Here is a 16,184-nt window from a genome sequence, read left to right as displayed (position 1 = left end):
TCCCTGCCTGCAGCTCACCGTGACTGATAAAATAATTTACTGAGCTGGCAGCTGCTGCTTTCAGATAACTCAACAATTCCTTTGCAAGCTGTTCTACAGCCAAGATCGTAAACGACCCCAGCTGCAGCCTTGGTTGAGAGAAATTATACATCAGAATGTAATTGTCATATTTTGAAAAGGTGCCTTTCCTACAGCATCAATAAGCCAACACAGTTAAAACCCCAAACCTTTCAATATCTCGTCCTAAAATCATCTTCTTAAGTGTATGTTCAAACTGGGAGAGCTTGTGGCATTCTGCACAACCAATTGGGGTCTGGCTTCTTAATTAAGAGTTTGAGTAGGTATTACATCAAGGTTTTAAATACAATAATTAGTGTTAATACTCAGCTCCTCTTCCCCTTGGCTCTGGTAATGTGCTATTAGTGAGATGTGATCGAACAGCAGCTGAAGAGTCTCCCCTGCAGCACAGGGCTTCTGCAGGAGACTTTTGTGTGGGAAGGGGTAGAGCAGTTCTATTATAGCAGAGACATTTTTTGGCACTGCGCTCTTCAGCTGTTTGTTTTTCATTCAGCTGAAACAACTATTGTGGAGTTGCTGGGTATGAGTGAAAAAATGGCCTCTTCACCTTCAAAAGGGTTTGTACCTGGTACAGGCTGTGTAGGAGGGAAGTAGTGCTTCAAACAAACTCATATCTTGCTAAGGTGATACTTGGTAATGGGGTTGCCTTCCTAGTGCTACAGACTGAAATAACACCCTGGTGTGACCTTTTGGGTCAGATCTGTCTCTAAAAGACTCCATTCAGTTGCCGACAAAAACTTGTTTTTCTCTCCAGCTGGATTGTTTTCCTTGATGCTCAGTATGTTACTGTGTGTCTCATTTGGTTTCAACTTAATAATTTTGGCAGCAGAAATCAAGGCTAATACTACATCAGTTTAATGGTGTGATATCCTAAAATGGTTCTTGCTGTACCACTTTGCCTCTGGATTGCAGGCTGAGGTCTGCAAAGCCAGAATCTGCCTCAGCGATAGGGAATGTCACCCATCTGTAACCCAGCCTGGGGCTTAGCCTGCCCTGAAACACCCAATGAGTGTGACACAAATAAAACCTTGGCTTTTGGTCTTTGAAGGACAATTTCTTTGCTTTCTGAGCATTCCAGATTGCTGCCATTTAAAAGAAAAGATGTGAACGAGCAGGATTGTTTGCGTTCACACCCATCGCACACTCATTTGGCCCTGCTGCCACAACAAACAAGAGATAGTATTATCCCTGAGGAATGCAGGCTGCTAGAAATGCCGCACTCCAGCCTCCTGTGAGCACCTTTTCCTTGCAGGAATGTGTCTGCAAGCCTTTGTGGAAGCTTTCTTTTGCCTGGCCCAGAAGAAGTACAAGGCGCTGCCGCTGCACAAGCAGGTGCTGTCGCTGCTGGAGCTGTGCGAGTGCCGCCTGGCCGCGCTGCACGGGAAGCGCCTGGTGTGGGGCTGCGGGCTGGCCCAGCCCCGCGGGGCGCTGCGGGCAGCGGGCACCGCGCCGGGCCCCGGCGCCGCCCGGCCCCACGGCCCCCCGGTGCTGCGGCTGCAGAAATCATCGCACCAGCTACGGGCGCTCATGTGCCGGGACAGGACCGGCAGTTAATCCCCGGCCAGGCACGGGTCCTGCTGGAGGAGAGACTGGCGATGGAATCCCTCCATTTCAGAGTGACAATTATTTATTTTCAGCTGTATTTTTTATTTATGCTTTTCCAAAAAGTCTACTGCAACCTCCCGTTTTCAAATAATGACTCTGGCAATGACTATTTCTTCACCTCTCTGTGGGATTCACTGTGCACATCCCGTGACAAACTGCATTCATCCTGTGTGTGGAAAAGGACCAACCCACACGGGATGATAACCAGCATCATGGGATTGCCTGCACTGACTGAGGAATTACATTGCTTTGTGTGCACAGGACATGTCACAGCAACCAAGGAAGGAACTGCAGTCACAAATACCAGACTGGAGAACTGAAATCTGAAACTGCACTTGTGGTCAGACTTCAGGCCTTGACTCTCTTCTTTCCATGGCTTGGACTGTAGGTGTTGGAATAAATACAGATTTGGTCAATATCTATGTACTTATTTTTTAAAGTCAGTCTTAAAGCACTGAAATAATATTTTGGGTTATACTTCTTTGTACATGTCTTTGCCATGACAAGTACTGTTAGTTTTTTAAAGAACTAAAACTGTTTATCCTTTTGCTTCCACAGAACCAATAAGCTCACACTTATTCACAGAAAGAGATTTACTTTCTTAAGTCAAATTTAGTGAATCAAGTGGTGGTTTTGTCTTCAGGGATTCAGCACTGCTTCTGCAGAAAGCTGTACAGTGTAAAGGCATAAGAGGTCAGCTAAATTCCAGTGGAACCAACCCTGTCACTGACTTTAGCCTAAACTAACTGTATTCTAGGTTTGCTCATTTTTTGTCTTTTGCATGCTTGTTACCCTCTTGAGACCTGCAGTAACATCTAGAGCAGATCTTCTTTGTGTCTTTGCTCATATTCTTAATTTTTTCCTTAAATAACCACGTGGCTCTGTACGAATTAGATCTAAGGATGTTGTGTCAGAACTGCTGGGCTGTACTGCTGGAATTGGACAGAGGGGTTTGATTATCCAGGAAATGAACCATGACTTCCATGATCTCACACTTCTTGTGGGGGCTAAGCAGAACCTGAGACTGGCTGGAAGGACAGGAATAACTTGGAACTTCAGGGGTGTTGAGTGAAATTCTTTGGGGTCTCCCATTTATTGCAATAATGAATGGCTACATCTGAGCTTGATTTTCCTCCTTTGTTCTGCTCTTTTAATGTTAATGACTTGGCTTATGTTTTAGTGTCCTCCATGTTGTCAGAAATGGCAAAGCTGTAAGATGGGCACTGAGCTTTGGGTTGGAGAACATTCCCTGAGCTCCATGTCAAAATGTTCCAGTGGCTGGTGCCCCCAAAATATGTCACTGAGGGGGAGTCTACCTGCTTCAAGTCAGGGACTAAAGGCACACATGGTGCATCAAGTGAGTTTTCACTTCAGGGAATGTTTGTAGAGCTTTTTCCTGATTTCAGATTTAAGCAGCATGTGTTTTTCCCAACTGGCAGTAGCAGCATGGCAATGCAATGCAGGAGTCAGGCTGAGCCCACACAAAACTAGTCCCCAGCATGTGTTAATCTTAGATGTGGGCATCCCTTCTCCTTACCTTTTTCTGTAACACAAATAAAATAGTAGTTGATGATCTTTTTTAGTTCAACAGCCAGACTTTGAAATTTTATGTATTGTACATAAGAGGACAATTGTAGACTAATAATGCCACTGCCCTCAGCCTTGTTCAAATGTCATAAAGATTATTGCAGTATGAAGATAAAATGCAGAACTCCAAAGTCTGGCACCTGTCAGAACAAATGAAGCTGAAAGGGTCATTTTTTTCACACTTTCATTGTAATATATTTGAAGACATTCACAGGTTGAAAAATGGTTACTTCTCCTTTTGTGACATCTGACATTTGTCTTGCGATTGGCAGTGTGTTACTGGAAAATAGCTTACAGTTCCTCTCATCTCATGATTGATGTCCTGTAAAGACAGAGTTACAGAGGAGTCGGATTTGAAATGCTATGACTGTGAATGCCTTTCCCTGCACCTTTGAAGTACTACGATGTGTGGCCTGAAATATCCCAGTTTTGCAATTGTAGAGCTCACCCTGATATCAGTGGAATAAATTAACTATTGTATATTGAACACTGATAAGATCTCTCTCTCTATGGGAGACCTTTATACTCTCTGGATCTAATAGAGGTTTTTATAGCTCGTGCATCCACAGGCTGATGCTGCATGCTCTATTCATCTCCCACTTCAAATATGAAAGGTCCCTTGTAGAATAGTCAAAATATTCAATTATCTGCCTCTAGTAATCCACTGTTCATGTATTTATATAATTGGAAAATTGAATGCTATATTATTCTCGGAGGGGGAGGGAATAAACCAGGAATGTACTTTAGAGATTTAATGGCAGTCACATTTCTCTTCCCTCTTGTCTAATTCAATTTCCTCTGAATATTATTTAGCATCCAATTGCATAGAGCCTTTAAGTTACCAGTGTGTGCCCATGCAAATGACCAGAGACACTTTATCCAGGATATGAATGCTAATGCACTGATAATCTGTTAATCCTGAGGTACCTCTCTAGCTACAGAAACAATACAGGAAAGGCATTGGATTTTTAACAGCACTTTTGTATATATTCTCTTCAGAGAATACCACAGCACTGCACTCATGATTCTATTTATGACATATATGATATGAATATTATATACCAGTGAAATCTTTCTTGTTATCAGACACACTGGGTCTGATATCCTTGAGTAGAAATCAGAATAAAACAACATCTAACAAAAATTTGAGGCGAGTCCAGAATTTCAACCCTCTTCCCTGCAGGCTTTTGTGCAGCCTGAATGTGCCCAGACCCGCTCAGTGATTCCTTGTTGCATTTGTTTTTTCTCTGCATCGGGCTGCTGCAGGTAAGGCACCTACAATCTGCTCTGGGCACTCCTTGTTCCCTGTCCCGCACCCCGTCCCTGCCGAGCGTTCTGGAGCTGGGCACAGACCCACACCGACCCCGCCGCCTGCCGAGCACCTGTGGCCGCTTCCTTACAAGGAAGGGCGGGGCAGGTGCTCGCTAATTACAGAGTTAATGAGCAGCTGGGAGACCCCAGAGTTAATGACCAGCTGGGAGAGCCCAGCGCAGCTGTACCCGGCGGGTGCCCTCAGCGCGAGCAGGGTCTGCGGGTACGGGCTGTGCCCTCAGGGCCCTCAGGAGGGCACGGCCGCCGCCTCGGGACGGTGACGGCGTTCGGAACCCCGGCGATGAGGAGAGGATCTCGTCCCACTCCGGCCCGAGCCTGGCGGGGTAGGTGCACTCTTCCTTGGGCTGGGTGCTCGATCAGGCGGGGATTTTGGGGTGACCGGGGCGTGGCTCCTGCGCTACTTTTGTGTGGGAATTCCCGAAGGCTGTGCTGGGGTTGTCGGAAATTGAAGGCCGGCCAGGCCCGCTCTGCTCGGCCCTTCTGCAGGGACGGGATGGGGTCCGGTGCCTGGGATGCCCTTCGGTTTCACGGAGCAGAACCGTGGAGTGATTTCTCCGTCAGATCCTCCCGATGGAGCCCCATGGGCTTCCGGGAGAGCCCTGGGCAGGAAAATGTCCCGGGAGGATCCCGGGCGCAGGCACAGCCCGGCGCTTCCAGAACCTTCCTGGCGGCGGGGCCGTGAGGGAAGGGGCGGCCGGGGCGCGGAGCCCTGGCGGTTGTCGGTGCACACCCGGGGTGAAGGGGGGGCATTTCCGTAGCAATGTCCAGGGTTTCCCCTCATTGTGCTGGACTGAGGCCTATCAGTGGCCGGTGTACGTGCTTTGCTTTGTGCTTTGTTCCTCTTCCCAGCTCTGTCGTTGCTGAGGTTGATTGGAACCTTCTGGAACAGGGATCACTACATGGCATAGCTCGGTGTGGGGGAATCTCATCACACTCTGTGCCATGGGCAAGGACACTTTCCCCTACCCCAGGTTTCTCCAAGCCCTGTCCAGCCTGGCCTTGGGCACTGCCAGGGATCCAGGGGCAGCCCCAGCTGCTCTGGGCACTAGTGCCAGGGCCTGCCTGCCCTCACAGGGAGGGATTTCCTCTGCTGTCTCAGAGGTCCTGCTGCCTCTGCAGACACCTGGCTGTGCCTTGCAGGGGTCCCACAGCTCCTTGTGGCCACCTGAGCAAGAACAACCTGCTACAAGCAAAAGCTGAGCACTTAATTTTCTTAGGTATTGACTCTGCTCATGGAGCTGCCCCTCCTTTGGCCACACTGATGGGCACTGCAGCCACCCCTCAGCCTGAGAGAGCACGCTGGCTCTGTCCCTTTGCGCACTGCAGATGTCCTGGGTGGATGAGAGATGGTGTTTGGGCTCCAAATTCCTGCTGAAATAGCAGTGAGGTGTCTACATCTGCCCAGCTACGCTCCACTTGTCTCGTTTTGCCCTCTGGTTGTTCCTCCATAAGGGGAAATTGATAAAGTATTTATTTCTCTCTGGCTGTTTCCATCTGTACTGCCTGGAGAGCATCCTCCGGCTCGCTTGGTTTGTTCCAGCAGGATGAGTGAGGTCCCGAGCTCCCGCTATCCCTTCCCAACCGCACGCAGCCCAGCTCGTGCTTTTCTCTCTGATTATTTCTGCCTTACTTACCTTCACTTCACCTTAAGCACACACACAAAAAAATCATCAGCGCTACCCAGATAAATCCATCTGGTCTCTGTCTCAGCCTCATTTAACCTCCCATTGAAGAGATTGTATCACATGGTATTCAGCTGGAACCTATTACCTTGCATGCCCAAGCATATCACATTGAATTACCCTGGCCCACAGGCCTGCGGTGTTTGCTAATAGCTAATGGCTGCTTTTAACTTAGAGGTGATTTATCGGAGCGCGTTTCCATTCGCGGTGCGGCGGGGGGGTGTGGCAGTGTGTTAAGCAGAGCTCAGCGAGGAGCGCCGGTGGCTCCGCGGCGTGGCTGGGGGCAGCCTGGCCTCACACCTCCGCCAGCTGCTGACGCCTCCCGGTACTCCCGTTCCTCAGCCTGCCCCAGACGCAGCCAGCGTCAGGGAGCGGGAGTGAGTGCTCCCGGCAGCAAGGGATGCGGGAGGGCATGGTGCTCTGCCTGCCTGTTGTCACCAGCCTGAGTGCCAGGGGGCATGTGGCACATCCGTGTGCTCAGGAACGGCCCGGGAATGGGGCAGTGTCCCCACACCATGTCCCCTGCCCTCTGCCTCAACTGCCTCTGTGGGAGACAAATGTTTTTTTGGAGCTCTGATGGCAGAATTAAGTTCACTTTTGTCATTGCTGAGTTTACTGCAGGTGTAGTGTGAAAGTCGTATGAAATTGCAGTAAAAGACAAAATTGAAAGCCTGTTGTGGTGATGTGATGCAATTTTCCCTCTTCCTTTGCCTCATCAGTGGAAATACCAAAGCCCTTCTGCAGGTCAGGTTCAGATCCATTGGTGAACAAGGAGGAGAAAGGGAGATTGAGAGTTTTGGGGGCAAACCAGCTCCCTGATGTGTGGTTTGCTGAGCCTCATGTTTGTCCTCCCATCAGCCCAAGTCCCCCAGCACATAGCTCTTCTCACACTCAGGGGGTGAGGATGGGCTGTGGCTTTCAGGAGGAAGAACAGTTAGTGACTGTAATAAATCAAAGTCAGTCAACTTGGGAGCTCTGTTATTCAGGCTTCACTCATTGATGATGTAGCACAAAAATCAAATGGTTGAGGTTATTCAATTATGGCTCATGCCACCAATGGGGAAAGCTGATCATGTACGGGGCCTGCATCAAAATCATTTATGTGCTGAGGGGCTGTGCTGGCTGTCAGGTTGGAAATGGCAGAAATCCTACAGGTGTGCAAGTCCTCCTCTCTCTTCCTCTCACTTAATAACCAGGTAACATGATCCACTGTCTGACTAAGATCAATAATAGCACAGGGCACAATGTGACAAGCTGGGAAACATTTTTCCTGAGTGTCTCAGGACCCTGCAGGTGCTGCGGTGAGGGTGAGGAAGGAGGTGCTGCCTGGCACGGGACACAAACCATCTCCATCCTGGCTGGCTGTGGGCGGCACTGCCGGCCCTTTCTGCAGGATGTGGATGAGCGTGGGCAGTCAATAGACATGGATAAAATAAAGTTGTGAACAGCAGCAGGAGCTAAAATAGCAACATCAATAGCAGTTTCCAGATAATGATCTAATTAGCACAAACAACAAGTTTCCACTAATGACTCTTGTTCTTCCAGCTCCTTCCTTTCTGCTCTCCTGTCGTTATTGACTCTCCGGCAGGGAGCGGCTGCGCTCGCGTCTCTGGGGCCAGGGCTTTGGAGGTTTGTTTACTGCCTGGCTTTGAATTACTTCTCCAGAGGATGTTTGCTCAGGAGCCTGGGCTGCTGTGTGTGGGATGGCTGCACGCAGAAGGTGGTGGGGGCGGAAGGAAAATCAGCTGTTTGACTTTTGTAGCTTTTGGGAGGCCTTGGGAAAGTTGTGCTCCTACTGCACGTCCCTGTTGTGAAAATAAGGATGCTGACGTTCACCCACTGCAGTGGAGTGGGAGCTGACTGCTTGTGAAGGGCTTGGGAAGCTGTGAGGGAAAGATGCGTGTCAGGAGCAGAGCAGAGACTGTTACTGGAGGATCCAACACAAGCTGTCCCTGTCCTTCCCTCACTAGGTATGAGCCTCATCTCTGCACCTCCCTGCCTTCCTCCCACTGACAAAGCAAACAGGCTCTTCTGTGCTCTTGCAGCCCCAGCTTGGCAAGTATTGGCTTAATGCTGGCCCTTCCTCAGCTGTCAGTGGCCACTGTTTTGGCTGTCACTGTTCTCAGTTGTGGTGGGCAGGATTCCTGTGTTTTGAAGATGCCCAGTTCTGACATCTCCCTGCTGCCAGTTGCTGCAGGGCTTAGCTGGGACAATGGAGTGGGAGCACCTCAGTCTTGCCTGGGGTACTGCCTGGGCTGTTCTGGAGGGGCTGCCCGGCACCAGGAGCAGCTCATGGGCTGGTGACTCTCACTGAACTCAGAACAAACCCTGTACTTTAAGGGTGCAATTACTGGAACATTATTACTGCTGATGAGTCTTGCGCTACAATGACCCTCCAGATTAAAAACCTCAAGCAAACACATCTGCCCTCCGCAGCCTCCCAGCCCCGTGTTCCCGTGGCCGCTCTGGCTGCTGATCTGCAGTTCCAGTCTCACTCTGCCAGCCCTGCCCGTCTGCCGGGGCCCAGGGGAGCGGCTGCAGCCGGGCTGCGGAGCCGCAGATGCTGAGAGCTGTCAGGGGCACAGAGACGTTCTGGGTGCTTTTGGCTGAGAATTCAGCTCTGCTCTAATGAAGCCCAACAGCCGCTAAGGAGGTTTTATTCAAGTCAAGGTGGTTTTGACTAATCCCTCCTTGCAGCGTCCTCGGAGGTTCTGTGTGTTTCCAGGGCTGCATTTTTCTTTCTCTCAGCCTTCAAAAGCAACAGTGTTGAGGGGCATGGCAGAGCCCTGAGAGAGGATTTTGGCCTGGGTGGGTTTTGGCTTCCCTCCCTGGGCAGGGGCCGGTTCCTGACAGGAACAGGAGGAGCCCAGTGCCCAGCCCGGCTCCAGCCCTGTGAGCACAGGAACAGCCATAGGTGCTCTCCACATCCCCACTCATTTCCATGCAGCCAGCCTGACTTCCACCTCTCCCGGAGGAGCTAATTATGATTATGTTAATGAGGCAGAGGTGCTGATGCTGCCCAGGGTTTTAATGACTTTCCTCCAAGTTTTCTTTTCCTGGAGGCAGAAGGGTGGTTTGTAAGGACTGGTGGGGGACAGGAGCAGGCCTGGCTGTCACACCCCCAAGCAAGTGAGGGGAAAGTGGTGGAGTCAGGGCTAAAATTCTACTGGGAGCAAATTTCAGTGATCTCTTTGGGGAGGCAGATAAGACAGGTTTGTGTGTGCATGTGGCATGTGCCAGGATGCTCTAAAAGCTGGAAATGACTGAGTAGACGTGCTGGAGCACTTATGTAAAATATCTAAATAAATCTTTAATATTTCTAATTGCAAATGTACATAAATTGCACAGCCACATCATTTCTTTGAACACCAACAACTTTCTCTGTACATTATTACATAGTTTAAAAGGAGCTGAAGGAGATTCAGCAAACACTTCCACTTTGCATTTTTGTTTTTTAAACATACTTACAAAAAAAGATTTGTTTTTCTTTATAAGAGGATATAAAACATAGCAACTGCTTATCAGGAACAAGTATCAGCCTAAGCAGATATACAGAGAGAGGTATATCTTAAGACACAGTGATGTATGATAAAGGAATATGTGAACATGGAGGCTGCACTCTGGGGTACTGGAAGCTGATGCAGAGCCACATAGCATTTACAGCAATGTCACAGCTCAGGTGATCTGTGAAAGTCAATGCTTGAATGTGACACCCTTTTCAGAAGCATGGTTGTTTCTGCATGTTGTGCAACGCCCTCAGGATTGGATTTGGTTTGGACAGCCCATGAGCTGCATGTTTTCATGCTGCTCTTGTCCTCCCACTCCCCCATGGGTGATTTTCCCCAAGGGAGAAGGAAAAGGCAGAAGGAGAAGGCAGCAGTTTGTCTGTGTGGGGTCAGAGCAGGGCAGGTGCCACTGTCTGAGCCTTCTGGCTGAGCAGTCTCCTCTGAAACAGCCCTGAGGCTCAGGGACAGGCTGGGATGGCAGGGACTGTCCCTTCCTGTGGCCACTGAAGGGAGCTCCTGGTGGCCCTGAGGCCATGGCTCTGCCCCACACCAGCTCCCAGTCCTGGCCAGCCTGGACTGCTTTGAACACAAACCTTTGGGAGGAAGTGACCCCAGCAGTCACTGCAGGAGGGAATGACGGAGTGTCCACCTAGGAACAGTGCCACAGAATGTGTTCCCTTTGGACTTTGTTTTGTACTGTCCAGGCAGAGCTGTGTGGGGGACAGGGCAGGGACTGGGAGGGAGCTACTGGACCCACTGGTCACAGGCTGCTGCCAGAAAGGCCTCAGCCCAGGGCTGCTCCCCCTGCCCTGGGAGTGCTGGGTAAATGAGCCCCTTTCAGATCAGACCCCTGGGCCACAGCCTGTGGCTGTCCTGGCTGAACACACCAATGCATCTGCCATCTGTGACTGGAAATCCTCTCCTTGTCCATCACAGAACAGACCTCAGCACATTTTCTGTTACCTCTGGGTGTGGACATTAGGAACAGGAAAAAGCTTATGAGCTATTTAAACTTTGGGAATGATTGATTCCTTGCTGATTGCTCTCCTAGGAGAGCCTGTGACACCTCATTAAGGTCCAGCAAGTCCCTCTGCCCTTTAGGAGTATTCATAGTAGCAGAACATGTGTCCTGCAACCTTGCAGCAACCTCTGGGACTGGCTCCCAGACCAGAGGGTTCCACGTGTTCTCACAGTGCAATCAGTGCTTTACAGCTGCAGAAGCGAAAACAAAACTACCCAGACTCAAATGACAATGCAAAGTGACACCAGACTCTTTGGATGGTGGCAGGATTTGCTTAAACTGGTGCAGAAGGGGCTGGTGACTACACTGTAGTTTTATGAGTTGGCATGGGGAAGGACTGGGGTCCCTCCCATCTTTTGGCACTGAAGCCACAATCCCTGTTCCAGATGATGATACTTACAGTCCACAGAGACCTTGGGATACCGCTCAGTCTCCTTCATCCCCCTTCACACAAACCCGCTCATTTTTTCAGGAGCGTTCACTACAGTTTAACAAAACCCCAAATCAAAACTCTAAAAACAGAATCTTTGAGGTGGGCCCACCACAAATCTGGATCCATGGCTTTGCTCCCTTCCCTCAGATCCCCGAGGGAGGAGGCTGGAATCAGAACATGCGTCTGGATCAGGATTTGGCAGCACGAGCCCACCTCTCCAACACAGCAGTGAGATACAGCCAAATCCCGACCGAATAAGCAGCACCAGGAATAAGTTATTATATACAACTGTTAGTGAGATAGATACGGTACAGTAAACACTGAGAACATTTACAAAAAAATATTAAGACTTGTATTAAGATAAAAATTGGAGTGTTTTTGCTTTGTTTACACTTTGACGTGTTTGCACTAGAACAGCCTCTCACTGTAGAAAGCGCAAGAACCAGGAAGGAAATGGAGCCGCTCACAAAACCTTGGGGACAGTGTGGTTTGCTCTGGTGCTGCAGCACCTCTCGGGATCCAGGTATTGCTATGCCAGGTACCAGCTCCAAGGCCATGGCAGGGAACACACGGGCTCCTGCACTCACACACACACACACACACACAGAGAGAAATGTACAGCTTATAAATAACAGAAACACAAACTGAAGGACAGAACTGAGCCTGGGCCTGAACACCTGCCCCCAGACCTTTTTAGGGGAGAGTCATGGTTAGGTCCAGTTGTTGACAGTTGCAGAAAAAGGAAATAGGGAAAAACAGGGGAGAATCTCTACTGTAACAAGACTTCATCCTGATTTAAATTTCTTTTTGTACTGGCTCTGGAAACTAAACATCAACTCCAGAAGATGTTGGCACTGGAACTTTTAAGATTTTAATAACTGGCTGTGGAAGGATTTAAGCATTCCTGCTATTTCAGCAGAGCAATGTGTTCAGTAATTTGCAAGTTTGAGGGCAACCAGGAGTTTGTGACAGATCACAAACTGGGAGGGAGCAGTGCCTTGGCTTGTGGTTGAGAAGATTAAGATGTACTGTGCTTAGCTTCAGCACTAAACAATTGGCTTGTGGGTGTTTCTTTTTCCAGCTCTTACGGAGAGCACTGACTGCATCCCAAAATTACTTCCATGTATGAATGGAAACGTCGCTGGTGGGGCGTCCGCCCCATGCCCTGTTAGCGTTTCCATTCCTCTATGTCACTTCTGTCTTGAAAAACTCCAGTCTCTCGCAACACAAATACTTAGAATTCAAAACAATCAGCTCTAAACAGGCATCTTAGGGCAAAAGCATTTAAAATAGTCTTTTTTGCAGGGTTCTTACGTATTTGACTCTGAGACAGTGGCAGGTGTAAATCTACGTACCCAACGGTTCACAGTACCCTGTATATTCCTAACCTGTCTGGGTCTTTCTCCAGTTGTAACCAGATTTGTGAGGTTCTTCAAAGCCATCTGTGCTAGTCTCCAAAATTCAAAGGTGACTGTACTTGCCATAAGTACTGAGTTATGACATTGCTCTGAGGAGCTCCGTTTGGGGTCTGCTGTGTGCTGCACCCCTCGGCAGGTGTTGGCGGGGTGTGGAGACCTCAGTGCAACACGTTCGCTCCTCCTGGGCTTGCCCAGGGCTTCCAGGGACCAGAAAAACGTGTAGGAAAAAGAGCATCTTAAATTTTGCAAACGATTGCATGAGGAAGAATGCTGTTAAGGAGCCTTACGGCTGCGGGGCAGCACGGCAATGCAGAGCTTACTGGCAGTGTCCTGCTCAGGCAGCCTGGGAAGTGTGAGGCTGGAGACGGTACCTAAGCAGAGCAGAGCTCAGGGAACGTCCTAGTCCCTTGGGCTGTACATTTACACATGGCAGGAGGAGCTAGGACAGGCGTTGAGCAGTGTGTTAACCTTTAGAGGGAGCATAGGCAGATGTCCTGTACACTGTACACTGTCCGTGTCTCAGAGAAACCTGTGGCTCTCGGTACGAGGGACCTGCTCTGAGAGTGGGACTTGTGAAGGGCTAACTGCAAGAAGCACAAACCCACGAGCACACCGTGGCGGCAGGTCAGCGGCACAGCCCCCCTGAAGGGGCGCCCCAGCTGAGCTCAACGTGTCTGTGCCGAAGCTGGGAAAGTCTAATCCTGGCTTATGCCTGCACAGTGCTCCTGACAAGGGGCCTTTCGGTGGTGGCTGCTGTTCTTGGTGGTTACTCCCTTATGACCATGTTTTACATTCTTCAAGCCGGTTAATTTCCATGCAGTGCTCATTCCCAATTTAAAGAGGACAGTATTCCAGAAAATGGGATCTTTTTTTTTCTAATGCATACTGTGAAAGAAAAGAAATACAATTACCGATCTTCATGGTTCTTCAGGGCTTTTTCTTGTTTCTTTGTCTGTTTTTCTCCCCAGAAATAGTAAAACTCTCAGCACAGAGCATTCCATCCCCACAATGAACCCTTGATCAAGCAGGAAGCTGCCACTCCACGTAGCCCCCTCTCTCCCCCTCTACCACAACAGGCACCAGCAAATCCAGCCCCTGTCCCTCAATCACAGCTCGGGGACCAAACTCAGGCAACATTCACTTTATTCTGTGGCAGGAAGTGTGCGTGGGACAATGCCTGGGGCTATTGCTTACAAAACTCTTCCCCTTTATTTGTGAGAGAGCAGAAGCTGTCCAAAGGAATCGAGTTGCCATTCACCAGGTGCCAGCTCCTCCCTCCACTCCTGTGCCACATCCTTGGCCTTGCTCTGTGCCCCTGGGCTGCCCAGGGACCCCCAGCAGCACCAGTCCTGCCCCCCTGCCACGGGGGCTCCCCACACAGCACCCCTTTGGCCACCACACCGCCCTGACCTTCCATCTGCACTGTGCTCCCTGGATGGGCGGAGTTATCAAACACTAATTAGCTGCATAAATGCCCTGTGGGTGCTGTGAAAGTCAGCGGCCTCACAAGAGCCCCCAGGAAGGATGCTGGGCTCGGCTGGGGTTCACTTTGGGAGGGCTGTGCTCCGGGGGAGTCACAGGACGAGTGGGCCAGGCCTTGCTGCCGTCCCTCGGACGCTACATCCAGCAGCACACTTGAACTGGACCTACTGGGCCCCTGCCTGCTGCAGGCTCTGCCCAGCTCCCTTTATTTCGCTTACTGCATGACAAGGACGTTACTCCTTGCTGGGAGGGGTGAGGCATATCCTTTGGGCAGTTTAGAAGGAAAAGGTTACTTTTGTTTGAACATTAAACACTGACTCAAATCCACCAGTGACAGCGATTCTCAGATATATGTTATTTCCTTATGCCACTCATCTCACACTCGACATTCCCGTCCCTCAAAGTGCTGGCAGGACATCTCCCAGCAGGGTCAGTCGGCGCCGTCCGCAGTAAGGAGCTGGTGCTCGGGGAGCAGCCGTTCTCTGAAGCCGCGGCTCACGCCTGCTGCGCACGGTCCCTCCGGCCAGGCCTCTCCTGCGGCAGCGCCCTCCGCGCGTTAACAATTACTGCTGTTTCTGAATTCTCCATTCTCTGTAATCTGCAATTTAGTTGGGTTTGTGGGGGAGATCCCATTACGTGTCTGCATGCTGTACCTCTCTTTCAGCTGAGTAAGGGCACTCATTAGCCGTGCGTTGGCAGCATCCAGGGAAGCAATGCGTTTCTCCTGCAAGCAAACGGCAGAGGGCACGGTGAGTGGAAAGGAACGAGCCCTGTCCCTCTGGGATGTCGGCCTTTTGGACCAGGACCTTTCTCTCTGGCATTCCTGGGGGCAGAGGGGGGGTTTAAGTGCTACACAGCACTTTTTGAAATCTGCAGGGCTACAAATATCCCCTGCCTGTGCAGTGTGAGCTACATTTATTTCAGGATCTTGATGAAAATGGAGGTAAGACAGTTGCTCTAATTATTCTGTTATACACTGTACTGTTTGTTCTAACTCAGCTGTTACAAAATATGGTAGGATTCCATTTCTAAACCCAAACTCTCCCAAGATAGTATTCCTGTCAGTATTTAATTAGTATAAATTAATAGTTTAAATGACTTGTAGCCTCCCAGGCTGTCTTTGATGGCAGCTCTCACTGATTACAGCATTGTAAGGATGGGAGCAAGAGCTTCCAATGTTGCAGCCTGATTCCACCACTCCTGTTCTTTGTGACACTGAACAAATGTCATCCTATGACTGCCACGAGCAGAACAGAACCAGCTCAGGGACACAGCAGTTGCTTGTGTGTAACTCTGAAAATCCAGCAATGAACATGTCCAACACATGTACAGCCTGAGGTGACCGAAAGAGAAGAGCAGAGAGCGTGCAGGGGCACGGTCAGAACCTCACATGTACCCCACGAGGTGCAGGGGACAGGAGGAGGTCCCAGAGCTGCTAGGAGGCTGCAGGTACCACCACTGGCACCTTAGGGACACCCAGGGTCTGCTGGGCTCTTCTGGAGTGTGGAACAGAACAGGATGGATGATTTAGCAGCTTTGAACAAATTCCTCCCCAGAAAAGCTGGGGTTTTTTTTACAAAATTACTACTGTCTTCTTTTTAATTAGCTCTACAGTGAATTAGTCCCAAGTAGTGATCAATAGGGTTGTTAAGTGTAAGGCCAGAATATACTATCACTTCTAAGCTACAAGCTGTAGGGAGGCCTGGTTGGTGAGGACATGGTGGTCTCTAGACAGCCTAAAAGATTATGGGCTGTATTTTTATATTTTCTTTTCCAAGCACAGTGTTTTGCATCCATCATGTGATGCTCCTCTTCCACTGTTACTGATTGCAGTACCTGAGCTTCCCAATCCTGCAAATCACAATCCAAAGGCTTGGCTGTGGGCAGGCTGTGTGTTCCTTGTGTCCAGGTTCTGATGACCCAGGCATTACTGGGACATGAAGCACCAAGCAATGCTCCAGGGGATGGGATCCTTTCACTGACTAAGTTGTGGGCATGATCCCTCCCCAGACTGCCACCCCACGCCCTCTGTGCCATGCT

General features: G+C 49.8%; 2 protein-coding genes across 13 annotated transcripts in view; one reads left to right on the top strand and one right to left on the bottom strand.

The window, feature by feature from the left end:
* The window catches only part of TTLL11 (tubulin tyrosine ligase like 11), a 31,735-nt gene extending 29,495 nt beyond the window's left edge, over positions 1-2,240 (top strand). For all 3 annotated transcript variants that reach the window (XM_058038044.1, XM_058038043.1, XM_058038045.1), the window contains exon 9: positions 1,331-2,240. In XM_058038044.1, coding sequence (XP_057894027.1) covers positions 1,331-1,632 — 302 coding nt within the window. In that variant the 3' untranslated portion in view covers positions 1,633-2,240. The remainder of the gene's footprint in view (positions 1-1,330) is intronic.
* A 7,329-nt stretch (positions 2,241-9,569) lies between these two features.
* DAB2IP (DAB2 interacting protein) overlaps positions 9,570-16,184 on the bottom strand; it is a 154,874-nt gene continuing 148,259 nt past the window's right edge. For all 10 annotated transcript variants that reach the window (XM_058037905.1, XM_058037903.1, XM_058037909.1 and 7 more), the window contains one exon: positions 9,570-14,868. In XM_058037905.1, coding sequence (XP_057893888.1) covers positions 14,701-14,868 — 168 coding nt within the window. In that variant the 3' untranslated portion in view covers positions 9,570-14,700. The remainder of the gene's footprint in view (positions 14,869-16,184) is intronic.

The sequence above is a fragment of the Melospiza georgiana genome, chromosome 20, assembly GCF_028018845.1.
Source record: "Melospiza georgiana isolate bMelGeo1 chromosome 20, bMelGeo1.pri, whole genome shotgun sequence".
NCBI classification, from domain to species: Eukaryota; Metazoa; Chordata; class Aves; order Passeriformes; family Passerellidae; genus Melospiza; species Melospiza georgiana.
Note: the sequence above shows the minus strand (reverse complement) of the source record. Positions and strands in the feature narration are given on the sequence as shown.